Below are 25,708 nucleotides of genomic sequence, written 5' to 3' on the forward strand. Positions count from 1 at the left end.
GAGTGCTACTTCATACATACGAAAGAGCATAATGTCCTCCTTGTGTCTCGCACATATTAAAGTGAAAAAGAAAAATCCCACCCTCCCCCATCCCCTCCCCCTCCCCCTCCCCCTCTGACACAGGATACATGTAAGTAAAGAGGGAGGGAGAAATCACTCTATGCCAATTGTCCTTTTTATCGAAATCACGGCCCAAAACCAACAAATCGGTCGAAGTTACGACGAACCTAGAACGCTCTACAAGCCGTCCGATCGTGTGCGTCACTCTTATTGGACGCCTCGTAGCACCTGATCAACGGCCTACTGCACTGCTAAGCTTCAAGGTCGCATCATAAAAACCGGTCTTGGAAATCCCACCCACAACGAAAGGAAGGACTTGAAACCCCACCATCACCATCACCATCACCATCACCATCACCATCACCATCACCATCACCATCACCCCCCTCCCTTTCTCTCTCTATAAGAATAGAGAAGACAACGAGTAGTAGTATAGAAGCGATCGAGCTATCTCTCTCTCCGGGCTATCCAGGGATCGGACCAGGTGTTCAGCGCCATCTTCTTCTTTCTAATTGTTGTTCCTTTTAATCGCTTTTTCTACGTACAAGGTTTCAGTGTTCTGGATAGTTCGTGCAACGTCGGAGTCTGAATTCGCGTTTTATTTCCTTCTCTTATTTTTGCAAGCATTACATAAGATTTCGTCATAAGAAAGATGTGGCCTGGGAGTTATTTTGTTCAACAGTAAGTAAGTAAGAGTTAGAAAACAAAGGTCCAGATTTTTAGTGAGTTAAATGGTAGTCAAGCAACATTAAAGGCTGAGCCTTTCCTTTCCTTCCTTTAACCCCCTCACTTTCTCTCTTTTTTTTGCTTCTCTTTAACCCCCTCACTTTCTCGGTATTCTCAACGGCAAGAGCAAGAGATTAGGCTTTTTCTCTTTTAAGTGCCTTCCCGTATTCTTCACTTAACCCCCCCACACCCCTATTGCGTTCAAATTCCTCACGGACCATCTCAGCATTGCCCCTCCCATTCGCTGGCTCTCGTTGTGGAACAAACAAACAGAGCTCCACGATCTGGCTGCGGTAAGCTCTCCTCCTCTTATTATTATTATTATTATTCTTCACCACACTCGACCTGGATCCATCTACCCATCTCTCCTTCCGGTTGATTGATTGATGGATCCGTACGTACGTTTCTTGACCGTTGAAAATCGTGCGTACGGGGGTCTCACTCCCATCGTCGTAGAACGTAGATTTGTTGAAAAAAAACTCACTTGACGGCGAGCGTAACGCCATCCTTATTGACCAGCTCACGTGACCGTGAGTTGGTGCGCGTGCGCGATACGGATCTACGCCGGATACGCACGCTTGCGTGCGTGCGTGGTGAGATCCCGGTGGGTCGTCATGGTTCATATTTATTTCACCTTTTATCCTCTCTTCCCTCTCCGTCTACCTTAGTAGCTAGTATTCCTGTTGCATTTTGGCAGTTGCCTTTTCTTTCTTTAGAGATGGGCCAGCCGTTACGAGTCGATTTTTCACTCTTTTTGGTGCGATCTCAGGCTTGACAGCGATGGCAGCTGTTTTGCGGAGTTAAAGTGGAGCAAACCCTTTATATTTATTAGCGCACGCCGCGCCAACATTACTTATTCATCCATTTAGAGCTCCTTCTTTTGCTGCTGCACTCTATCACGTTCTAGCCCACATCCTAGCCGTAACGGGCCAAAGAAATGACTTCACTTCTTGGGCCCTCGAGTTGTATCATAAAATCCCATTTTTATTATGCCAACGTTGCGACTACACATGTACAGCAATTCGCCAACGTGATCGAAGACCCTCTCCAGAAGTGTCATTAACTCATTATGCACCCTCCCTCACTATACGGTCCCCATAGCTCTACTTCTCTCTCTCTCTATCTATCTCTGTGTGTGGCCTGTGGGTAGTAGCTCCGGAGTGGAACAGGAAGTCAGGAAGCATTATTATTAATTGGGGCCCTGTCCCTTCTCCAGTGCTACAGTACACATATCGGGCAGTGCCAAACCTTCTCGTGTCTCGTTCACGGGCGGCGTCCCAGCCGCGGATAAACCCAACATAAGCACGCCTCTCGTCCATCCCCCTATCATTACTTCTTTTTATTTTTCTTCTTCTTTCTATACTATTCTCCAAAGTCCACTGGTCCATCTTCTCTGCTCACGCTCTCTGAATGCTCCGCTTTGTCCCTTGGGCTTTTTAGGAAAGAGCGTCCTTGTACTCGTTATCCGAACTTCCCTATCCTTGCACTGATTTGGCCCCCACCCCTCCTGCCCGCGCATAACGACACCTCCATGGTATTATCACGCTTCCTTCTTGTCGGGATCCCATTGTGGCCTAATTATTTTAATATACCCTTCTTCTGAGTTCTTCCACTCCAAAGTCGAGATTTTTTGCGCGTATTTACCTGATAAGCCCTCTTGTCTGTGAATTATTACCATCGAGCATCAAGCTTGGTCGGTTAATTCTGCCTACGAAGTCAATGCCCGTACCTCTGTGATGGATATCAATGCAGGCTTTACACCTCTGCTGGTTTTGGTTCATAAACCCTGCTCTCTGCTATCTCTTTAAACCCTTCTACTTCCCTGCTCATCTTTGCCTTCTACAGTTGTTCGGAGATAAATGCGTAGGTGGGCAGGCATAGAGGTGGCGCCATGCTTGCGGTGGTAGAGAGAGAACCCACCTGCTTCCATCCTTCCCCTTATGCTACCGAGATGCCATTGCGGCAGATGACCAAAGAACCCAAGAAGAAGCCACTGCAGAACTCGATGAACCAGCAGAAGCTCGAGAGCGAGTGCTCCCTGCAGGAGGCCAAGAAGAACGCGGGCAGGAGACGGAAAGGAGGGAGAGGGAAGGCGGTGGAGAGACCAGTTAGGCAAGAGCTGGAGACTGGTCTCGACAACGGCCCTCCCGTCTCAAGTAAAGGTCTTGGCTTCCATCGACGTCCTGGGTTCGGCAAGGTGGGCACCAGGTGCATTGTGAAGGCCAATCATTTCCTCGCCGAGGTGCCCGATAAAGATTTGAACCAGTATGATGTAAGTTTTATCAGAATAGCATTTGAACAAAGTCAACAAACACGTTTGAGGAATGTATTCAATTCTCTCTTGGATTACGTACACAGGTCACGATTACGCCGGAAGTGAGGTCTCGGAGTATGAACAGAACTATCATAGCCGAATTGGTGAGATTGTACAGGGAGACGGAGTTGGGTTTGAGGCTTCCCGCGTATGATGGACGGAAGAACCTATATACAGCCGGGTTCCTTCCTTTCCATTCAAAGGAGTTCGTTGTAAAGCTCGCCGAGGAAGATGAAGGAATGGGGATTACTAGGTACTCATTTTGACGTCTTTCTCCGATCATGTCATTAAGTAGAAGGTCTTGTTGATTACCATCTTGTACTCTTGAAGACAAAAGGAGTATAGAGTGGCTATCAAGTTTGTAGCTCGTGCCGACCTTCACCATCTACGCCAATTTATTGCTGGGAAGCAAGCTGATGCACCGCAAGAAACGCTGCAGGTTCTTGATATAGTATTGAGAGAGTTATCAAATCAAAGGTGGCATTTTTTTTTCTTCCTTGGATGCTTACTTTCTGGCTACCTGTGCTTTATGAGGCCCTAAGCATGCATCTTCTATGCGAACTGGCTGTAGATATGTCTCTATTGGGAGATCCTTCTATTCTCCGGAGATCAGAAAACCACAGAGGCTGGGTGATGGATTGCAGTCATGGTGTGGGTTCTATCAGAGCGTCAGACCAACTCAAATGGGTCTCTCTCTCAATATCGGTAAGAGACTTTTCTGTTGTTCTTTTCTTTTGATATTGAAAAAGAACTATGCTCTCTTCTTTCCTTTTCGCTGAAGGTCCCTTTCTTTTTATCGCAATCTCAGATATGTCCTCCGCTGCCTTCATCGAACCACTCCCCGTGATTGAGTTTGTGGCTCAAATCTTAGGGAAAGATGTCATCCTGAGGCCATTGTCTGATGCTGATCGGATCAAGGTATAGCTACTATAGAAAATACCTAACTTCCTCAGATTAGAGAAAATCATTTGAAAAGTCACAACAAAATGCTGAATAATACATCAATAAACTTTAAAGTTTGACCGAGCTATATGTCTAAATGAAGAAATTTAAACCAAATATTTATTACATGTATTGACAATCTAAATATCGTTCTTCTTGTCTGTAATATGTGATAGCTAATTAATTATTCTTTCTTTTAATCATCATAACAGATTAAGAAATCTCTCCGAGGTGTGAAAGTTGAAGTCACACATAGAGGAAATGTGAGGCGGAAATATCGAATTTCTGGGCTGACATCGCAACCTACCCGTGAACTTATGTGTGAATAGAATCTTTTTACTTAATTCTAATATACTAACATAATTAATATATTGTCTAAAATAGGAGCCCTCCTAATACTAACTTCTAGAACTTGAATTCTCTTATTTTGACAGCTTCCCTGTTGATGATCAAATGAACATGAAATCTGTGGTTGAGTACTTCAAAGAAATGTATGGCTTCACAATTCAGCATTCTCATCTTCCTTGTCTCCAAGTGGGAAATCAGAAGAAACCAAATTATCTGCCAATGGAGGTGATTTTGATAACTTGAAGTCTTCTCTTAACCTGCCTTGCACTGTATAAATGTAAATGGTAGACTGTAGATTTTAGTCTGATTTAACATGCATCTTGCAGGCCTGCAAAATTGTTGAGGGGCAGAGGTACACAAAGAGATTGAATGAGAAGCAGATTACTTCCCTGCTAAAAGTCACATGCCAAAGGCCCAGAGAGCAGGAGATGGATGTTTTACAGGTTAAGAATGTTTACTTTGTTTCCTTTCCTTGAATGTAGCTGCAATTTTATGACATGTGGAATGAGGTCTATGTGTGGGTTGGTCGAATTGAAGAAAGGATACCTGGTACAGTGCATACAAGATATTATTATAAACTGGTCTGAAATATACCTGTACAAGAGAGGCACATCATGAACTTTTGGTTTCTTTTTGTGTGCATATATACCCTTAAAAATTTCTTATTTACTTGTGTGCCTTTCTAAAGTTGATATTTATATGTATAGCTCTCGAAACAAGCATTTTTTATATGTATACTTTTTAAAACCCTTATTTTTTGTATGGATACTCTTTGAAATTAACTAACAGTTAAAATTTGAACAATTTAAATATAGAAAGATAAAAATGTCATTATAGTTTCATATATTTCTCTTATTTAAGGGTATTTTATTTGTATTAAATTATTGAGACTTAATTTAAAAGTAAAAGTATCTATGCAAATAACATGCCTTGAGGGTGTACATGCGATTAGAGGGGCATACAAACAAATAAAAGAAATTTTAAGGATATACATCCAAAAAAATCTAAACTTATTTCCTTGGTCAATATATTGAGGCATTGTTGTATTTATTTAATAAATTTGTCCGGGGAGGTTGAACATTAGGGTTGGCCCTGTTTGAGGCTTGGTAATATGGTATCTATATAGGGTTGTTCCAGCTGAGGGTTGACCTAGCTTCAGTAATCCCCTTTTTCACCGGCATCTGCCAATGACTCAGTCAAAGTCAGAGGATTCTGTCCTCTTATCTGTTTGGTAGGGCTAATGTAACAACTCCAATTACACGGGGGCTTACCTGTCGGAGATATACTTGCATTCACTTCTGAAAAAGAAAATAACTGTCAGTATCTACTATTAATCAGTTTATGTATATGTTTTTTCTCTTATGAAAAATATACTTGTCTTATTCTCTTATTTATTTACAGACAGTTCATCAGAACGAGTACGGGCAAGATCCCTATGCAAAGGAATTTGGGATCAACATCAGTGATAAACTTACTTCTGTTGAAGCACGGGTTCTTCCTGCACCATGGGTATGTGTAGTTCTTGTCTTACAGTAGATTAATTAGCAGACCTACAGTATTTTGTTCTCCTTTTGTAGTTACTAAACTGTAGTGTGTTGATGTATACTTTTCTACATGACATACTTTTTTGAAGCTAAAATATCATGACACTGGAAAAGAAAAGGAGTGTTTACCTCAGGTTGGTCAATGGAATATGATGAATAAGGTACTTGTCCGTTGAGATTTCAATCAAGTAGTCTCACTTATTTCAAGTGCTCCTGAGATTTTCTCCATAGAACTCCTGAGCTTTATGCAGTAAAATATCTTTCTTAATGCAGAAAGTCATAAATGGATGTAGAGTGAATTACTGGGCCTGTATTAACTTCTCGAGAAGTGTTCAAGAAAGCATTGTCCGTGGATTTTGCCAAGAGTTAGCACAGATGTGCCAAATTTCTGGCATGGTAAACTTTTTAATTTCAAGTGCTCTTCATGAACTACCTGTTTTTTTTCCTTGTTTTATCTTTTGTGTTTTGCACAACCTTTTCATTAGGCAGTCAAATTTATAACGTTGAGGTGAACATTAAAAACCTCTTTAGTTACTTTGTGTTGACGTGCTGCAGGAATTCAACCGGGAGCCTGTAATCCCAATTTACTCTGCACAGCCGGAGCAAGTAGAGAAGGCTCTTAAACACGTGTACAATGCAGCAATAAATAAACTCAGGGGAAAAGAGCTAGAGCTTCTTTTGGCTATCCTACCGGATAACAATGGTTCTTTATACGGTAAATACTCAGTCGTTGTACTTATCAGTTGATTCATTCCTCTGTATTGATTCTTTTCTAGCACCTTCTTATGCATGGAGAATTGCACTGATAGATTTCCTGATCTTGCTGTTAATTTGTTTGCAGGTGATCTTAAAAGAATATGTGAGACTGATTTGGGATTGATTTCCCAGTGTTGCTTGACCAAGCATGTTTTTAAGATCAGCAAACAATACTTGGCAAATGTCTCTCTTAAGATAAATGTGAAGGTAATTTATCGGTTTGTCTTATTTTGCTATTCTTCCCATCGAAGAACTTGTGCAAGGAAAAGTTTAGAGCCAACATTCAATAAATTACATCTGTTTACAATCTATGCAGATGGGTGGAAGAAATACTGTACTTTTAGATGCTATAAGTTGGAGAATTCCCTTGGTCAGTGACATACCGACCATAATATTTGGTGCTGATGTAACTCATCCCGAAACTGGGGAGGATTCTAGTCCATCTATTGCTGCAGTAACGATAAAATTCCAACAGTCCTTTACTTTCACATGAATGATGCTACTGACAACCATTCTGATTTTAATTCTTAATGGCTTGTGCTTGTAGGTTGTCGCTTCACAAGATTGGCCTGAGGTTACAAAATATGCTGGACTTGTATGTGCCCAGCCTCATCGTCAGGAACTCATTCAGGATTTGTTCAAGACATGGCATGATCCTCAAAAGGGTACTGTTACAGGAGGCATGATCAGGTTTCCTTCCATGTCTTTGACAGAACAAACGAACAAACTTGTAGTTCACATACTGAAAGTAGATCATGTTTCTTAGTGTGGATTTATTAAACTGGATTCTAGAGGTTGATGATTATTATATCAAAATTTTATGGGTCTAGTGGCATTGTCATAGCACTATTGCAACGCATTTGATCTTCCAACATCTAATAACCAGGCCAGTTATGAGCCACTGACGTAGTTGCTCTGAAAGCTGTTGTCAATGGACCAACTCACTTGTTGGTTGATTATGTCTGTTATTCGTTGAAGTACTGCATGGTGTCAGACAGTTGGATTATACTTTTCTGTAATAAACGACTCAGACTTACTTTTGAGTAGTAATAAATGATAGAACACTTGTAGCATAATGAGACGCTTTGCCATTATGGGCACACTTCTGGAAGTACTGAGATTTTGTTACCTCGCCTTGCAGGGAGCTTTTGATTTCCTTCAGGAAAGCAACTGGACAGAAGCCATTGAGGATAATATTTTATAGGTAATGAAGTGTCGTACGACGCAAGTACGATGGATGTTTCTCTCTAGATAGGGAGGTCAAATGTCTTCTATCATGGGATATTCTGTTGGTCATAATTTGACTATCGATAAAGTTGTAACTTGTAAAGACTAGTTTCCTCATTAGCTTCAATTTCAAATTCAGGGATGGTGTTAGTGAAGGACAATTCTATCAAGTCCTGCTATATGAATTAGATGCAATTCGTAAGGTTGGTGCAGTTCTGCTGTTCTTGTCTTATTCTTACATCTCTTACAAGTGAGCTCATGAACTGAATCTTATAGGCCTGTGCGTCCTTAGAACCAAACTACCAGCCTCCTGTGACATTTGTGGTTGTTCAGAAGCGACACCATACCAGACTATTTGCAAACAACCACAAGGACAGAAGTAGCACGGACAAGAGTGGCAATATCCTGCCTGGTGATTATGTTGTCCTCTTTTTTTTTCATAATCTTCTCATAGATGGTAAAGTTGTGAATTCTGATTCTCTCAATTCTAGCACTTGGATCCACCAGGATTTGGTTGCTCATATAGAGCTTGGTCTTTTTTCTAAAGATACATCTTGCTAAAATCAGGTGTCCTTACCTACTTTACTGAGTACCTTCATGTGGCAGGCACCATCGTCGATTCCAAGATATGTCATCCTACTGAGTTCGACTTCTACCTTTGCAGTCATGCTGGGATCCAGGTTAGTCATGTTTCTTTGAATCTTTTATAATGTTTTGCATGAACAAATGTGAACTACATAGTTGGATTTGGCCCCCAATATGGAGGTTAATAAATAAAAATGCTAATGCAGACACCTCCTGAACTAAAATCTCCCTTCCGATAAATTTCCACATGAGAAATATGGTGAAGCTGGTGTTCTTTTAGCATCCGGACTGACATTAGATGGGAACTCATTCCCGGTTGACACCTAATTATTTCCATGCGGTGATAAATTGTAGCTTGTTCTGTAAAGGTGGGTGATATGCATGTGAGAAAGGGTAGCAGATAAATATGCTTTGGACGAGTTCTTGGTTGATTCTAGGTTAAGAAAACACAAAAGAGAATTAACAAAAAACTTATAATCAGATATCAACATAATGGTAACTCTATTGGAAGTGGTGCCAAAATATTGACCATAGCAAAGTCGGATAAGAAAAAAGTTAAAATGGAAAACAATTTATTTATAGAACATCGGCTATTACCGTAAGTTTCTTATAAATTCAAGTTGCTTTTGGACTGGCACATTGCATTAATTCAAGTATTCAACTGCTTCACTCTACTAATATCAGAATTTGGGTTTGCCAGGGAACTAGTCGGCCAGCTCATTACCATGTTTTGTGGGATGAGAATAAGTTTACTGCAGATGAAATGCAGACACTGACCAATAATCTTTGCTACACGTAAGATCTTGTCTAAAACTTTTTCATATGATTTACTGAGAAAGTTGGCAAACTCTTAGTAGGACACATGGTTGCAGGTATGCTCGGTGCACACGCTCTGTTTCTGTTGGTACATTCCTACTTCCTCCTCCCTCTGTTGCTGCTTTTCGTAATAGTTTTGTGCCAGCTCATGTCCTCTGTGAAAGCCTGGTAGATTTGGTGCATTGTTCTACCATGAGGCTTCATCAACTTGAACAGATAATTGATATTCCATGATTAGTTCTAAAATATTTATTGGCACTATAAATTTGACATGTTAACCTGCTTGTCTTTGCTTCTGTTCTTGATTTCTTGAGTTTGATGTTGTTACAGTGCCACCTGCATACTACGCTCATCTAGCAGCTTTCCGGGCCCGTTTCTACATGGAACCGGAGATATCCGACAACCCAAAATCCAAGAGCACTCGCACGACAAATGGATCCTCCGTGAAGCCTTTGCCAGCGTTGAAAGAGAAGGTGAAGAGGGTTATGTTCTACTGTTGATGGGGAGAAAGTTAGAGAACAATTTGGCATGCTGTACATCACGGTTGTATCTATAGTTGTAGAGTTTTTTCCTCTGGGAACTGAGCCCCAAAACCAAGCCAGAAAGCTTGCCGCCGAGGGATTCAGAGGAATGTACACTAGTTAGATCAGAAATGAACTCCTTTCATCCATATATGGGCTATTGTTGGAGGAGTATCTAATAACCATCTGCCTCGTAAGGCACGCTATATCATGCATCAGTTGAAATTTGAGCCCGGAGTTTCATGGAATTTGTTGTACGAATAGGTGAGTTAAGTATCCCATTGTTGGTTGTCCTTTAAGCTTGGGGATTGGGCTACTCGTCTTTATTGTTTGGAATGGAAAGCATATGTATTCTTTCCATTTTATTTACTGGAGTCATAATCGACAATCGGTAGTGCCCAGAATTTTTTTATTAAAGCTACGTGTCAGGTCTTGTGAACGCTATAAATTATTTTTGGCTATCCAACCATTTAAAGGTTTTTATTTTTTATTTATTGAACCATTAAAACGTTCAGGATAAGGTAGTGGTACTCAACCTATTCAAAATTTTCAAACAGCAAACCCGCCTATGAGCATTTGCCATGTGGCGACTCTGTCCGCTGAATCGATTCGGGCTTTCATTTCTTCAACGCCGCTTACTTGGCACCCAAAATTTGAAAACCCAACGGCTCTCCCTCTCCCAAACCAGTCGACCGTTGCATCATATTACCAATTCCACAGAAACGCTCCATTCTGCCAAACTGGTATAGTGACTAGTAAGCTTGGTCACAAGAGAGTAGAAGAGAGAGCTCAGGAGAAGCTGAAGGCCATGGCTACCAAGCTAGCCTTTACAGAAGAAGAGATGGTCGTAGATGAAAACCTCGGCTACCCGAAAGCCTACTCCAAGCTTTGCAAGAGCTTAAGTGTTCTAAGTCCTTATAGTCAGGGTCCCCCTTTTGCCTTTGTTCCTTATGTGCTGCAGCCCCAAGAGGTAAGTGCTTTGACTCCTTAGACTTCTCCTCTCTTCTTTTCCGAGCCAATTTCTTCTGTCATTTGGGTTTGGTTGGCATAGATGTTCTAGTTCATAGTAGTAAACACTTTCAGGTTTTGAGAAATCTCGAGCTATTCGGCTAAAGTCTTTTACCTCTTTTCAGTTCATTCTCCTTTTCTGTTTGAAATTTTGAATATATGGTTATGAAGTTAGCACGATTTTTCTCCAGCTTTTGTCTTATCTCAGTTAATTGTAAATTAGATGATCTTATCTAGAATAAGAACTAGGAAGAAGGCCCAACTTATTTAGAGCCCACATTGGTGATGTAGGTTAGGTTTGATGATGGTATAAGAGAGTGGAAATTATAGAGAACTTTCGAAGCACTAAGAAGAGTTCATCTTGTCCTTTTTGTCAACAAAAAAAAAGGGGAAAAAGAAAAGAATAGTTCCTCTTGATTTTTTCACTCATTCTCATGGTCAACATCTGTCCTTTTTGCTACTAAGTTTTGTGCAATGTTGTCCGAGAAAGAGATTTGATCATCCAACCTAGTGTAATACAATTATATGGTACTGGAGTTTATAATCAACCTTCAATTTAAATCTGAAGTTCTAAATTGGAAATAAGATGATATTGATATTCCATCCTACAGGCTCTGAGAATAAAGGACTTGAACCAGATGTTCCCAGTCATGGATCCAGAGGCAATTCCTTCTGTTAACCCCCGAGGTTATGTCAACCTCTTGTGGAAGCAACTGGACCATCTTGGGTAAGCTCCTTTGGTCCAAATATTAACTTCTTCAGAAAGTAGACAATCGTCCTGGTCAAAATCAAATAGTTGTTTCATTTAACTTCGTATTTTCCAGGAATGCTGGATTTGATCCTGCGCTTTTTCGAGTAGACATATATGGCAACGTTCTTTACCTGCATGCTGATTCAGCTTCTCCTCTCGCATGGGATATTGATCACTGGTTTCCTTGTGCAAGTAAATCTCTTATTTGCCATACTGAACTCCTTGAGCATTATAAGAATAAATGTTAATCTGCCTATTAAAATCTTGTGATGAACATTAGGAGGAGGAAGAACAGTCCCTAGCAATCTGAGGATACTGCAGTTTCAAGTTTGCAAAAGGAAGAAGAACAAATTGGAGTTCCTCATTCCATGGTGGGATCTTCAGTTAGGCATCTCTGTGAATCAGTTCCTGTCCATATTTGCATCTAGAAACTCAGACTTCAGGTGGGTTGGTTTCAGCTCATTATGCCACTGAGACGCTAAACTATAGAAGACACAACAGCTTAGCTTACCATTTTAATAATGTTAACAGGCATAGAGCATTTTCATTCTTATTTGCGGATGGAGCGTACGAGGAGCTAAGCACGCTGCAGGCCGTCGAGGCTCACGCTTTTCCCCAACATTTTTTTAAGATGAAGAAGCAAGTAGGACTTGCTCCGGCTGCTATTGTTACGACAGGAAGCTCTGATTCATCAGTGCTGAAACCTCTTGATATGAACAGATCTCTTAGGCCTAACTATCCTGTGATTGGTGAGCAAAAGAATGCTTCTTTGTGTGTCTCTACGCTCAATTTTTCTTACAAAATTCTAAGTGCCCTTTGTTTATTATGTCATAGCTGCAAGGAAATTCTCTGGTGACAAGGGTGATGGTCTTAGCATGGCAGTTCAGAACTATAGTAGGCCAAACATATCGAAAGAAAATACTGACCCTGGTGATGATACTAATTGTAACCCTTATCTATCCATCGCGATGGCCAGAGATTCACTCAGGCAGAGAGAAGAGGCTAAAAAGAAGCAAGCGGAGATGAATGAATTGGAGGGTGAACTGTCTGAACTACAGCAAAAGAACGAGACTGAACGACTAGCCATTCAAGACTTGGAGGCTCTTCTAATCAAACGAAAGCGGAGAGTGGAGAAATGTCGGCGCTTAGCAGAGGCACAGTCTTCTTACAAGACTTTACTGGAGAAGATGATCCGAGATGCCATGCACCAGTAATAATCTCCTCTCTATATATCAAAGCCTATGCATGAAATTCTGCATCAAAATTATAACACCTTTTATTTGTTCACTTTCACCACGCAGGAGTGTTGTGTACAAGGAGCAGGTTAGGCTGAACCAGGCTGCAACTAGTACTCTTATGGCAAGATTAGAGGCTCAGAGAGCAATCTGTGATTCTTCAGAAAACGAACTCCGCCGGAAATACAGACAAAGAGATGACATTGAGAAACAAATTATGCCTTTTGGGGGACGAAAAAGGTCGCGTGTCGATGACACTCTGCTCAAGGAAATGTGTGATGAAAGCAGGAAATATCTGTCTGTAAGGACACCAAACTCTATCAAGAAAGAGTTGAGAGAATTTCTAGAAGAAGAGCAGAAGGCATCTGAGGCAGGCACATCTCTTGGTGAAGAAGGTCAAGAGAAGTTGGAGAAAACTTCCACATCAGGAGATACTCAGAGCGACGAGATGCATAACAATAGGATTAACACTGTGATAGGAAAGGGGAAGTCAATTCTTCAAAGCCAAGAGGAAGAAGCTGAAGAACAGACCAGTGACATATCAGTCAGAGGGAAACTCGAGCAATTAGCAGTTAGAGAAACAAAGAAGGTAATAAACTCGTTGCCTCAGACCCTATCGGAAGACAGTGAACGGAATATTGCACATGGAAAGTTTGGAGATGCCAAGGATAAAAAGTTAGCATACTGTGGCAACACTAGAATGCCGCAGAAGAATTATTTGCTTCCACAAAGCCATCAAAGAGATGATGAAGCATACATGAACCAGGTAGGAAAAGGGAACGTAGAGAAGTGGCTTCAGGTGCTCATGGAGAACTCGACGGAAGGGCCTTCCAATGATCACAAAATCCTGGAGAGCAACACTGATGAAGCCGCCGCCGCCGCCGCCGCAGCATGTACAATGAATTCTACCAATCCACAGAAAGGAATCAAACTCCTGCAGCTCAAACCATTGCAAGAAAGAGAGAGATTTCCTGTGAAGTCAGAAACTCAGCAAGTTAGAAAGATACGCTGTAGAGCAAATTCTATGAATGAGACTAAGTGCAATGACGCTATCAGCGTCGGAAGTAGTACTACTGCCATGAAAGGTCAAGGTGCTGCAGGCGGCAGGAAGAGCTTTGAGCTAAAGTATAGAGAAGAAAAGAAACCGGCGATTCCGAGGTCGGAGAGTGCTAGGGGCTTTCGATCCCTCCCTTCATCGCCTTCTATGATCACTGGAATGAGAAGGGGTGTTGAATGCATGGGAAGAAAGCCAAAGGTGATTGGAGATGATGATGATGATGATGATGAATATGATGACTATGACTATCAGTATTCTGTGTCCACAGCCAATAGCAATTTCGTCAAGACCTGCGGCAAAGCAATCAAGAAAGCAGTGAAGAAATAACCGTCCATCCTTTCTCATTAAATGTGTGACGTAGTAGTGATTGTTTCCTATATATAATAGCTGAATAAATAGGCATTGCATTGGAGTGGTTATCATTTGTTTTACCTAGATACTTGTACAACAATTACTTTGTGTCCAACTTGAGGCTGGATCAACTTGGTATATGTATGACTCTTTGTATCTTAGTAAGAAGTCAAGTCTATTATTATCTTAGCAAGCTAATATAATAGTGACCACTGAGATTAATGGTAGGAAGAAGTCTTATTCGGCGCCGAAAGGTCTACAGCTGCAGACTTTAAGTTTAACCTTTTGCTGTCTTCAGTTTTACGATGTCCAATGCCGGAGTTGATGCGAGTTTATGCCATCTCCAATCCCTTCCAACAAGCCTCAAACTCTACACCTCACCATCTCCAGCCTCAAAATCCAGTTAATGGCGAGCATGATGGCTTCTTCTCATCCGCTTCCTTCCCAAGACCCCCTCCCCTCCACCCAAATCCAATACCCATCGCCATTAACCTCTCTGCTTTCCTATTGCAATTCCATGAGAGAATTCAAGCAAATCCATTCCCAACTAATCCGCAGAGGACTCGCCAACTCATCCAATACCCAACGCCGACTTCTCTCCTTCTGCTGTGCTCATGAATCCTGCGACATGCACTACGCCCGCCTCCTGTTCGATGAAATGCCGAACCCAGACCTCTCTCTTTGGAACTCCTTCATTAGGGGCTATTCCAATCGTAACTCCCCCGAAGCAGCGGTTCTCGTGTACATTGATATGTTGGCGAAAGGCTTTGGACCCAACAACTACACCTTGCCTTTTTTGCTCAAGGCATTCACGCGAGACGCTGCGATTGCATGGGGCGACGAACTCCACGCCCATGCACTTAAGTTTGGTCTCAGCCATAATCCCCATGTGAGGAATGCGTTGATCCATATGTATGCTGTTAGCGGTGAAGTTGATACTGCCCACGAGCTGTTCGAGAGGAGTTCAAGGAGAGATGCGGTCATGTGGAATGCTATGATTTCCGGTCACAACAGGAGCAAGAAATTTGTGGTTTCGTGTAAACTTTTCAGGGATATGGTTAGGGACAGTGTGGTGCCAACTGTGGCCAGTTATCTTTCAGTGCTATCGGCTTGTAAGGAGCTAAAAGACTTGGACTTTGGAATGCAGGTACATAAGCTCATTGAGGACAGCGGAATGTTACCAGAGTCAAAACTAGAGAATGCGCTGATCAATATGTATGCCGAATGTGGTGATGTGGATGCTGCATGGAGTTTGCTCCACAAGATGGAAGTAAGAAATATAATATCTTGGACACCGGTGGTTGTTGGATTTGCAAAAATAGGGCAAGTCGATCGAGCTAGAGTGCTATTCAATCAGATGCCAGAAAGAGATTCAGTTTCATGGACTGCTATGATTGATGGGTACGTGCGGATGAACCATTTTAAGGAGGCTTTGGAGATGTTTCGTGAGATGCAAGTTGCAGAGGCCAGACCGGACGAGTTTACCATGGTCAGTGTGCTTACAGCATGTGCACAGTTAGGAGCTCTTGAGATGGGAGAATGGGTGAGGGTTTATATGGATCGTAACAAGATTAATATGGACATATTCGTGGGGAATGCTCTTATAGATATGTACTCGAAGTGTGGTAGAGTCAAAAGTGGGCTTGAGATCTTTCACAAGATGCACCGGAAAGACAAGTTTACTTGGACTGCCATGATCACTGGCCTTGCAGTGAATGGACATGGCAAAGAGGCTCTCAATTTGTTCTATAAAATGCTTAGAGCTTCTGAAACACCAGATGAGGTAACCTTCATTGGTATTCTTACAGCTTGCACTCATGCTAGCTTGGTCGACGAGGGAAGACAGTTCTTCTTGAGCATGATCACAACGCATGGAATCAAGCCCACAATTACACATTATGGCTGTATGATTGATCTACTTAGCCGAGCTGGGCATCTGAAAGAAGCATTAGAGACCATAAACAACATGCCCATGAGACCGAATGCTACCATATGGGGAACTCTTCTCGGAGCTTGCAGGGCATATAAGAATGTGGAAATGGCTGAATTGGCTTCCAAGAAACTACTTGAGTTGGATCCTGAGAATAGTGCAGCTTATGTCCTCTTGTCCAATACGTATGCAAAGTGTAATAGATGGGTAGATGTGCGCAGATTGCGAAGAATTATAATGGAGAAGGGAATCAAGAAAGAACCTGGTTGCAGTCTCATAGAAATGAATGGAGAGGTTCATGAATTTGTAGCTGGAGATGAATCTCACACACAAAGAGATAAGATTTACTCCAAGCTGGAAGAGATGGCAATGGAGCTAAGGACTGCTGGGTATGTGCCTGATACATCAGAGGTCTTCCTTGAGATGGTAAAGGAGGAGAAGGAGAATGCTATCTATTGGCATAGTGAGAAGCTGGCAGTGGCCTTTGGGCTCATCAGGTCAGAGTCAAATGTCACAATTAGAATAGTAAAGAACTTGAGAATGTGCCAGGATTGTCACAAAGCAATAAAGCTCATCTCTGAAATATACAGGAGAGAGATTGTTGTGAGGGATCGAACGCGATTCCATCACTTCAGAAATGGATTGTGTTCTTGTAAGGATTATTGGTAGTCCATATTAATATCGAATAACAATTTTTGAGATTGTCTACTATCTTGTCATCAAATATCTTATGCACAAGGCATGAGCATAAACAAAAGGTTGATTCTCTGCAGATGGTTACTGTTAATGAAAAATAGTTTTTAAGGAATAATGGAGTTTTCAGGGACCTATCGGCAAATATGCAAACCACCAATCCTCCTAAACAAGAGACTTTGATTGGCAGATAACAACCGTCTGATGAATATCTAACGGTGACCTAGTGGCTCGCAACTATTTGTAGAATTTATTTTAGGTAAAAATAAGAAAGTCCTATTCACATCGTCGAGAGCATATCTGGTACCCCGTGCGACTCTAATTCGCAGCTTTCTTCTCCAATCTTGTCCTCGAGAGGTCTGCCCTCCTATCTTCTCCTTCGCCCAAACCCTACCTTTTGTCCATCCGCATCATTCGAAGAAACCCCAAATCTCACCGCCTTCCTCCTCCTGAAAATGCCTGGGTCGAGCTCTTGGTCGCATGCTTTGACGCAGATCTCGCCCTATACCTATGCCTCCGTGGGGATCGCGATCTCGATCGGCGTCTCCGTGCTTGGAGCCGCATGGTAATTTTTTTTAACTCTCTTCTCCTTCCCTCTCTCTTCCTTTCTGTCCGCTTTGGATCTTTGACCTTTTTATCTGAAATTTCTCAGGGGAATTTATATAACAGGGAGTAGCTTGATTGGTGCCGCGATCAAAGCTCCGAGAATTACTTCCAAGAACCTCATCAGGTATAAATGATTCGTTTTCCAGAACCTGTGCTATGCAACTGGTAGTTATTTTTGTTCTTTTAAATAATTTTGACATTTTAATGTACATGCACGGCCACTGGAAATGTGCATTCGATCGGTAGCTCAAACATGTATAGATTTCAAAATGTTATTTGCGTATTATTTGTTATTAAAGTTTCACATTATGAAATTTGAAGCTTTTCTTGATTAGTGACACACCTTTTATCATCGTATTCGACAAATATGAGGCTATACGAGAAAAACCAGATTTTTTTAATGATGTTGACATTCAATTTGTTAAATGGTGGCGTGAAGTTTTGGGTGACTTCAGTGCTTCTAGGTATGCTTTGGAATTGAGGTGTTGGTTGGTTCCTGGTTTATAGAACAAAACAGATTGGTTTTGGCTTATAATAATCTGAAACCAAACTCGATCCTTGAACAATGAGTTTCGGCCTTAGTCTTGAATAAAATTTCAGACATAATCGTGTTCTCTCGGACAAAGCTTCAAATTATGATTCTAAGTGCATCCCAAAAAAAAAAAAAAAAATCTAAAGTAAGATGTAAAATTAAAGTGCTTGAGATCCCTTAAGTTTATCCTTTTAAAGTTGCTTGAGAAATTTATGAGGGTCGGCAAGCCCTTTTCCACTCCTTTTTGGTATCTAAGTACATTTTTACCTGTTTTTCTCTCTTCTAGCATACTTTTACTTTATTGCTGATTTTGTTGATTTCAATCAATTTCGTCACAAGATACTGTAGCTCAGGTCATAATGGCCACCACAGCTAGCTTTAGGAGAGAGATTTATGAGGGTCGGCAAGCCCTTTTCCACTCCTTTTTGGTATCTAAGTACATTTTTACCTGTTTTTCTCTCTTCTAGCATACTTTTACTTTATTGCTGATTTTGTTGATTTCAATCAATTTTGTCACAAGATACTGTAGCTCAGGTCATAATGGCCACCACAGCTAGCTTTAGGAGAGAGAGATTTGGTGCGATAGCTGCTATCATGTAGTTTACTATTTGTCAAGCTACATTCCTTATTTATTTGCTTGTCATCTGTGTGTGAAGACATACTGGAGACTTGCCACATATTTTAGCTTAATGGAGCACATTTGTTGACTTGCTTCATTGTGGATTGTGAATTGATGAACAAACCACACAGTTTGGTTTGGTAGAGCGGAGCCACATTCAGCAGCATCGGTCAAGAAGCTGTATCTTGTTGCACATAATCCAATAAAATTACTAATTCTTAATTACAAGAGGAGTTCTCTTCATTGGATAATTCATCAAATTTTGTCTCCCTCAGTGAGTTGGATAAGGATAACTATCTAGCTTAGTTTAACTTTAGTATCCTTTCAGGGTTTCTGTGGCGAAGTTGGCACCGCTTGTACTTCAAGCCATGATGGAGATTATAAATCTGTGATTTGAAGTTTGGTGGATTTTGTTAATCCTTTAAACTCTTCCTTTGTTATACCTTCATAAGAACAATGACTTAAGAGTTCTTCCCGACCTAAATTACTTTTGAATGACACTAGACTAGTTTAAGTTTTAGTTGGATGTGCTCTGTTGCTATGTATATTGATGAGTCTCCGTGGCCCTGTGGCTATCCAAAAATTATTTATAAAATCTAGTGGCATAAAGCACAAGGTGCAGCCAATTTCTCCATTCGTCACTATATATTGCGACATGAATATGCCTTTATGTCTGTTCCCTTTGATGAAATTATTCTAATTGAACTTTGCAGTGTCATCTTCTGCGAGGCTGTTGCTATTTATGGTGTTATTGTTGCAATCATTCTGCAAACAAAGTTGGAAAGTGTCCCAGCATCTCTGATATACCACCCAGAATCTCTAAGGGCTGGATATGCAATTTTCGCCTCTGGGATCATTGTGGGGTTTGCTAATCTCGTCTGTGGGTATGCTTTCTGCTCATTCATAAATAAGTGTTATGAACAAGTCCTGTAGTAATGAATTCAGATTACTTGACTTAGTTTACTGTGCTGTCCGTGAACAGGCTTTGTGTTGGAATAATTGGAAGCAGCTGTGCCTTATCTGATGCTCAGAACTCCTCCCTCTTTGTGAAGATCCTGGTGATCGAAATCTTTGGCAGTGCTCTTGGGTTATTTGGTGTGATCGTTGGTATAATAATGTCAGCTCAAGCAACATGGCCAGCAAAGGCAGCATAAGTTGTCATCTGAACAAAACCCGGTTTCTCATTTTTGCGGAAGTATGAAAGTTTGTCCAGCTTTGTTTCTCTGGTCTGAAACAAAGTCTGCATTGTCTATGATCTATCTGCCTTTGTAAAATTTTAGTAATTACCTCATGAAGTTACATTTGGAGAATTATTTTTTTTTCTCTCCTCTACTACTCTAAATACAGACTATGCCTTGGTATAAGGACATCTACTGTTGCTTGTAAAAGTATTCTTGCTTCAAATAATAAATATTGCCACTGTTTAATTAGTGGCATCACTTGGATCGTGTAGAAGTTGGGCATTGATTCCTTTCTAATTGTCTTTTACCTGGTTTTTGTTTTGGTTGATTTGTCTTTTGTTCGAGCTGTCTTGTCTCTACATAATGATTTATCTGTCGTTGGTTGGCGCTTTGGATTGTCTTCTTGCACAAAACCGCTACTATTGCATCTTTGTATGTAAAGAGAGGCAGTAGGAAATAAGTAGACTAGAAGGCAGCCGGCCTGGAATCTAATTTCATTCATATTTAGTTGAACATAGATACTGTCAGATGCAACTTTCCCGTACTCATTTGAATTGATATGTGAATACTTTCATACTCAGATACTCTCCTATCTTCCAATTAGCTGCACAACTTTATAGCTCTCTGTTTTGCAGCACCAAGCAATCGATAGTGACAAAAGGACAAGATGGAATCTAGTTAGAGATGACCATTTTAACTACAGATGTGTTCATTGGACTGATATCCACTCAATTTTGCATAAAGCTCTTCCACCTGGTAGCATCCTATAGATAGGATGAAAGAAGAGGCCGAAAGAGTTTGGAAACATGAATTATGTATGCTGATAAAAGAAACGAAGGAGCCCCTTCGTCAATGTCATATATGACAATGATCCTGTGCCACAACTTTCTGGCGGGTAATGTGGCGTCAGTAGGAGATGCAGCTCATTCAACAATTCCTCATGGGTCTAGGTGCATCAACTTGTCGATTTTGGACGCTGAGATTCTAGGACTCTGCCTTCAGAAGTGGTGACCAGATAACCTAGGAATCGCTCTGCAACAATATCAGTCGATCCGAAGTAGAGTGGTACCAGCGCAAGTTCTTCACTCGCGACGGATGGGCCGCCTCAAACAAGGGTTATTTCTAGAGGATGACAAGATTTTAGATCCAAAGACAGCTGGTTCTGAGGAGCTTCAAGCACTTCAACACAAAAACTTGCCTTTCTTTGAACATATTCCTTTATCTACTTGATTCTGATTCAAAGAGCAACAAAACGTATTAGTAGCAGCAGACAGCCTGCTCTTAAAGATTGCATGCATCATTGGAGCCAAACCTCATCTTCTTAAATCAACTTACTGTGATTGAATGCTTCTCTTTAGATTCTGATTACACAAAGCAAAGCACTACTCATTTGAGACATCCCTTTTGTGGCTTGAAGTGCAACGGAGAACCTTTGATTCTTTCTAGTATTGCATATGTTAGGGAGGACAAAATTTCGAGGTAACTTTTATCGAGTTAACTTAGTTAATATAAGATGGCAACCCTCATCTGAACAAATCCTACATTGATACTAACTCCACACATAGGCTGTGCCCCTGTTGTAGTCCTTGATTTTTCCAGAGATCACGTCGAGCTTCATCAAAATGCAAGGTTTCAAAGTTCCTGCTCAGTTAGTCGAGAGCACCACCTCCATAGCTGTGCCAAAAGACAACTTATTTGATGTGATAACCAACCAAATAGTGTGAAGTAGAATATATATGTATTCTTCTTTTGGATGATTCAAACTCTCATTTCTCAGGGGAACAGATCGTCTGCAGACAAACACTGCAGGAAACTTCTGCAATCCATGTTGTAGACTACTTTGTTCACGTTTATATGTCCTTTTCTACCCAACTACCCAACAACTAACTGTTAGAAGGCCACTTTTTTTTTAATAAAGTTAAGACTTTGGCATTTATAGGTTTGTAGGGATACTCCCAGAGTCCAAAGTAAATATACATGGATTTTCCTCTATTAGGAAAGATAAGATCTTTATACATAAGTAGTTGCCCATCTGCTTCATAATGTCTTTTAGAAAAGTAAAATTTTGATAATATTTTAATCAAATTAATGTTATTAAGATTTGAACCTAAATATACTCATTTAAAATGAACCCTTTTAAACATTTGAGCAGTATCTCATTAGCTCATCAGCATCCATCTGCTTCATGGTTAAATTTCGAAAGAGCGAATGCGATTTAGTGTACAAGATTGGACGACTTGTTAAATAAGCAAACTAAAGCTAAGATATAGAACAACTAAGAATCCTAAGCACATATCATGTTCCAATTGAGCAGGGCATGCTCATATTATAAACTTACCTTCACTTATGAAATAAAATTTACATTCTTATAAAGTAAGTCTTTTTATTTTGATATAGCAATTAAATAACAACTTAGCTTCTTTGGTGTACTAATTTATCATTTCCTCTTCTCTTATTTTTAGATTAGATGACACATAATCACTACTACTACTTCACATCCAATTAAGGATATTTTCGTCTGATTTAAAATGTCACAAATTTATAATATAAATTCATTATTATCTATTAATTAAATTTATATCACATTAAATATAATTATTATTTCTTAAATTACTGTTCAATAAAAATTAGCTCTCTTTTTCTGATATTAATTCTCTCTTTTTCTACTATTTTTGTGATCAAAACCATCTCGATAACTATTGTCCGAGTTTGACAATTGCTAATCTATGCAAACTTTCTTACCATAATAGTAATAATTAGCCGGTTGAGCTCCATGATATATTAATAACTCACCTACTACTCTAATAAGATTTTTTTAAAAAAAATATATATATTTATATTCTAGCTCATGCCACATTAAAAAGGTGATTTCAACTTCCCTAACACTTTATCAATGTTTAGAATAAAATACTCCTTGAAGCGAAGTCACAAGAGAGCTATAAATATTAGTTAGTCAACTATGATTAGTGGGTAGCTCTCTTCTTTCATTAGAATATTTGATGAAAATATAGATGGTTCTATGAACATTATTCCTTTTCCTATATTCATTTTTTTATTGATAAAAAAAATTATGTTAATCATAAACGAGACACAGAAGTTAATTCTCTTTAATACATAAATTTAATATATGAGCCAACTTTTATAAAAAAAAATGATTGAATATGCACAAGCTATAGTAAGCTAAAGTAAGTGCATAAACACAATCTGTCTTAATTTCTTCTACGAATAAATATTAATCCAAAGCTAATTACTGTATAAACAATATAAAATGTTATACTCTTCAAATCCAATGCAGGCCAACCTGAGATATGTTAATTGTAGAATATTAACGATGCTAATAGTGCTAATTGAATCTCTTCGCTGATAAATTACTTGATCATATTTTCGTTATTCCAAGGTATAAATTAAATAAGGGTAAAGAAAAAAAGATTACCATGAGAAAAGAGTGGTGTAATGGGAGCAATACCAATTACTTATTAAAAATAATTTTTATTTATTAATAAATTAAAAATTATATGAGATATTTTATATATGTGATTAGATTAATCAAAAAAATAATAAAATTTAAGTATTTTTACTACTTATTCTTATAATAGGAGCATCAACTTTTACTGATTTATTATTATAAAAAATAGATAGTTAAAAGAAAAATAAAATATGATTAATTTATCCTTACATTGTAAGAAAAGTGTCAACTTCTATCTATTTATTATTAGAAAAGTGACATGTACATATAACCGGTACGTCTAATTAATTTTATTTAATATCATTTAGTAGTCTCAATCGAGAAATTAAAATAATTCTTATTAAATTATTTATCATAATATTGATGTCATATACAATGATGTGTGACGCCATAATGATATGGTATTGCGTCTAAAGGAAGCAACAAAAAGGAGAGTGAGTGGCCGTCGATCATCTACCAAGAAAAAGATATTATTTCTCTCTAATCTTCTACACCAAGTTGCCAATAAAAGTTAGATGGATAAGAAAATGTAAAAATAAAGACAAAAGTTGTATTCATATGACACTGGCGTCTAAAGTGACAGATGCTGGGTGAAAACTGAGATTTTTAGGTCCTTTAATTCTTTGCCGGTCCCATAAGGATATTATATATTTATAAGGAGGAGAGAAGCTCTGTTGACCTAAATAATTAGGACTACATCTTTGTTTTATGGTTGAAAATATAACATGAATATTTCACAAAGGAAAAGAAAAAGAATAAGTAGCATGAGGTGGTTTGTTCGTCAATATATAGACAGCTAGAGCTGTCAAGCTTGACGAGCAACTCATGCTCGGCTCGGCTCGGCTTGATCAAAGTTGAGCCAAGTCCGAGCCGCTAAAATCGGTTCGAAATTAATATCGAGCTCACTTAAGCTCGGCTCAATAGGCTCGGTAGAAAAGGGTGTGCTGCCTCATCCTCCTCCGCGGTGCGCCTCCTCCTACTCCGATGTGTAGCTCCTATCTCGAGCCCTCCACGTGGTTGGGCCAGATAAGAGGATCAAGTTAAGCATCCTTTACCTAGCCACCACCGAGAGGAACATGGATGAGGTACTCAGGGTTGTCGACTCTCTCCAACAGACCGTCAAGAACAAGGTGGCCACCCTAGTCAACTGGAAGCTCGGGGACAAGGTGGTCTACTTTGGGTCTCGAACTTCATATGGGGAGTATCCCCCTCAAAAAGGGAAATTAATAATTCATGCGGCAGAATCATATGGAATTAATTTTGTTAGTTGAAATAATCGTAGCAACAAACTTGTACATGTAGATATATTTCCCCTGCCCAAGATTCTTCTTGCAAGCAGAGCAAAAGCTCAAGAAATCATTCGTCGCACACGACGATTGATCAATAGTCGAGACTCTACTCTCCTCACCTCCTTCTCCTCCCCCTTCTTCGACAGCAGCAAGTTGCCGCGATGCCACTTCCTCCTCCTTTGACAGTGGCAAGTAGTCGTAGTGCCCTGCCTTCTCCTCCTCCTCCTCCTTTTTTAGCTCGATTTGGGCTCGATCTGGCTCGGCTTGAATGAAGCTTAATGATAAGCTTATTTTAGGCTTGAGCTCAGTCTAGTCCGGCTCGGACTCGGCTCGAGTTAAGCTGGAGCCAGCTCGCTAAGACTCGAATTGTTTACACCCCTATAGACAGCTAGATTCAAGAAGAAAGCTGTGCAACTATGCAAGTGGCTCACAATTAGAATAAAGCTGTGCAGTCCTTTTTTATATAATTTCGCAGTCTTTCAGTACTATATATTATTGGGAAAATAGATTAACAGCTGTTTTAGGACGAAAATTAATGCATCTAATCTATTATATATTTGTCTGTTTCAAATCGACATGTAAGTTCGCATGCGCTTGGTGCTTTCAAATAGATGCTCCTAATTATTTTGTAAATTAGCACCAGAAACCAAGACGCATCAATTAAGCATTGCTTCCCAAATGGCAAACACTTAACATTATCTACCGGGTAATGTACGGATAATATTATATTACATTAAATATTTCGTCTATATTGACTCGAATGTGAACAAGCTAAGTCTTACTTATGTTTAGCTCATATATATTTTGGGTTCAGATCTTGATTACTCATTTATCAAATGAGTAACTTTGTGAATGTGATGAAGTGTTTGTGAGCAATGAGCTAGATGGACACTCTTAGTGGACATCTTCTGTGCCATTGCTAGCTCATCCAAGAGTGCGAGTGATGAAAGATGATATATTTAAATGAATTTTAATAATATTATTATTATTATTTGCAAAGCTTCCCCATGCCATTCTTGAGGTTGTCATCGCACTTTCTTGTGTGAACTCAAGTTCCACAAATGCATGGCCAAATCAAATTCAGCTTAGCTAAGTTTGATTTAGCCTTTCATTTACGATAAAGGTGTTACACACACACACACACACACACA

At 39.9% G+C, this 25,708-nt stretch overlaps 4 protein-coding genes across 6 annotated transcripts; all 4 read left to right on the forward strand.

The window, feature by feature from the left end:
• Window positions 1-433: 433 nt before the first annotated feature.
• LOC140768035 (protein argonaute PNH1-like) lies at window positions 434-10,292 on the forward strand. 3 transcript variants are annotated; one of them, XM_073108118.1, is made up of 23 exons: window positions 434-544; window positions 2,632-3,058; window positions 3,145-3,353; window positions 3,431-3,577; window positions 3,672-3,805; window positions 3,909-4,018; window positions 4,255-4,361; window positions 4,477-4,615; window positions 4,717-4,833; window positions 5,792-5,899; window positions 6,024-6,095; window positions 6,208-6,330; window positions 6,490-6,649; window positions 6,776-6,897; window positions 7,007-7,144; window positions 7,238-7,380; window positions 7,832-7,894; window positions 8,057-8,120; window positions 8,194-8,329; window positions 8,524-8,597; window positions 9,203-9,297; window positions 9,375-9,406; window positions 9,649-10,292. In XM_073108118.1, exons 2-23 carry the CDS (start codon window positions 2,678-2,680, stop codon window positions 9,816-9,818), a joined length of 2,844 nt encoding a protein of 947 aa, XP_072964219.1. In that variant the 5' UTR covers window positions 434-544; window positions 2,632-2,677; the 3' UTR covers window positions 9,819-10,292. The 3 variants fall into 3 exon arrangements, with proteins under 3 accessions (XP_072964219.1, XP_072964218.1, XP_072964220.1); XM_073108117.1 differs by lacking the exon at window positions 434-544 and adding an exon at window positions 735-1,079; XM_073108119.1 differs by lacking the exon at window positions 434-544 and adding an exon at window positions 1,533-2,555.
• Window positions 10,293-10,529: 237 nt separating this feature from the next.
• On the forward strand, window positions 10,530-14,233 carry LOC140768544 (uncharacterized). The gene is made up of 7 exons (XM_073108859.1): window positions 10,530-10,809; window positions 11,459-11,574; window positions 11,672-11,790; window positions 11,879-12,041; window positions 12,130-12,347; window positions 12,433-12,808; window positions 12,900-14,233. The coding sequence occupies exons 1-7, from the start codon at window positions 10,648-10,650 to the stop codon at window positions 14,215-14,217; spliced, it is 2,472 nt and encodes an 823-aa protein (XP_072964960.1). The 5' UTR covers window positions 10,530-10,647; the 3' UTR covers window positions 14,218-14,233.
• A 342-nt stretch (window positions 14,234-14,575) lies between these two features.
• On the forward strand, window positions 14,576-16,990 carry LOC140768545 (putative pentatricopeptide repeat-containing protein At3g15930). Its single transcript, XM_073108860.1, has one exon. It carries the CDS (start codon window positions 14,576-14,578, stop codon window positions 16,838-16,840), a length of 2,265 nt encoding a protein of 754 aa, XP_072964961.1. The 3' UTR covers window positions 16,841-16,990.
• A 190-nt stretch (window positions 16,991-17,180) lies between these two features.
• On the forward strand, window positions 17,181-20,074 carry LOC140768546 (V-type proton ATPase subunit c''2). Its single transcript, XM_073108861.1, has 4 exons — window positions 17,181-17,429; window positions 17,517-17,594; window positions 19,335-19,505; window positions 19,604-20,074. Exons 1-4 carry the CDS (start codon window positions 17,320-17,322, stop codon window positions 19,773-19,775), a joined length of 531 nt encoding a protein of 176 aa, XP_072964962.1. The 5' UTR covers window positions 17,181-17,319; the 3' UTR covers window positions 19,776-20,074.
• The last annotated feature ends 5,634 nt before the right edge of the window (window positions 20,075-25,708 follow it).

The sequence above is a fragment of the Typha angustifolia genome, chromosome 10 (genome assembly GCF_048772165.1).
Source record: "Typha angustifolia cultivar Huaian chromosome 10, ASM4877216v1, whole genome shotgun sequence".
NCBI classification, from domain to species: Eukaryota; Viridiplantae; Streptophyta; class Magnoliopsida; order Poales; family Typhaceae; genus Typha; species Typha angustifolia.

Bases quoted from the DNA above. Each gene is read 5' to 3' on its own strand.
- LOC140768545 (XM_073108860.1), top strand. From the start codon at position 14,576: ATGCCATCTCCAATCCCTTCCAACAAGCCTCAAACTCTACACCTCACC.
- LOC140768035 (XM_073108118.1), top strand. From the start codon at position 2,678: ATGCTTGCGGTGGTAGAGAGAGAACCCACCTGCTTCCATCCTTCCCCT. The intron at 3,806-3,908 runs GTAAGAGACTTT...TCGCAATCTCAG, and splicing joins GGGTCTCTCTCTCAATATCG to ATATGTCCTCCGCTGCCTTC. The intron at 4,019-4,254 runs GTATAGCTACTA...TCATCATAACAG, and splicing joins CTGATGCTGATCGGATCAAG to ATTAAGAAATCTCTCCGAGG.
- LOC140768546 (XM_073108861.1), top strand. From the start codon at position 17,320: ATGCCTGGGTCGAGCTCTTGGTCGCATGCTTTGACGCAGATCTCGCCC. The intron at 17,430-17,516 runs GTAATTTTTTTT...GAAATTTCTCAG, and splicing joins TCCGTGCTTGGAGCCGCATG to GGGAATTTATATAACAGGGA. The intron at 19,506-19,603 runs GTATGCTTTCTG...GTCCGTGAACAG, and splicing joins TTTGCTAATCTCGTCTGTGG to GCTTTGTGTTGGAATAATTG.
- LOC140768544 (XM_073108859.1), top strand. From the start codon at position 10,648: ATGGCTACCAAGCTAGCCTTTACAGAAGAAGAGATGGTCGTAGATGAA. The intron at 11,575-11,671 runs GTAAGCTCCTTT...CGTATTTTCCAG, and splicing joins AAGCAACTGGACCATCTTGG to GAATGCTGGATTTGATCCTG. The intron at 11,791-11,878 runs GTAAATCTCTTA...GATGAACATTAG, and splicing joins TCACTGGTTTCCTTGTGCAA to GAGGAGGAAGAACAGTCCCT.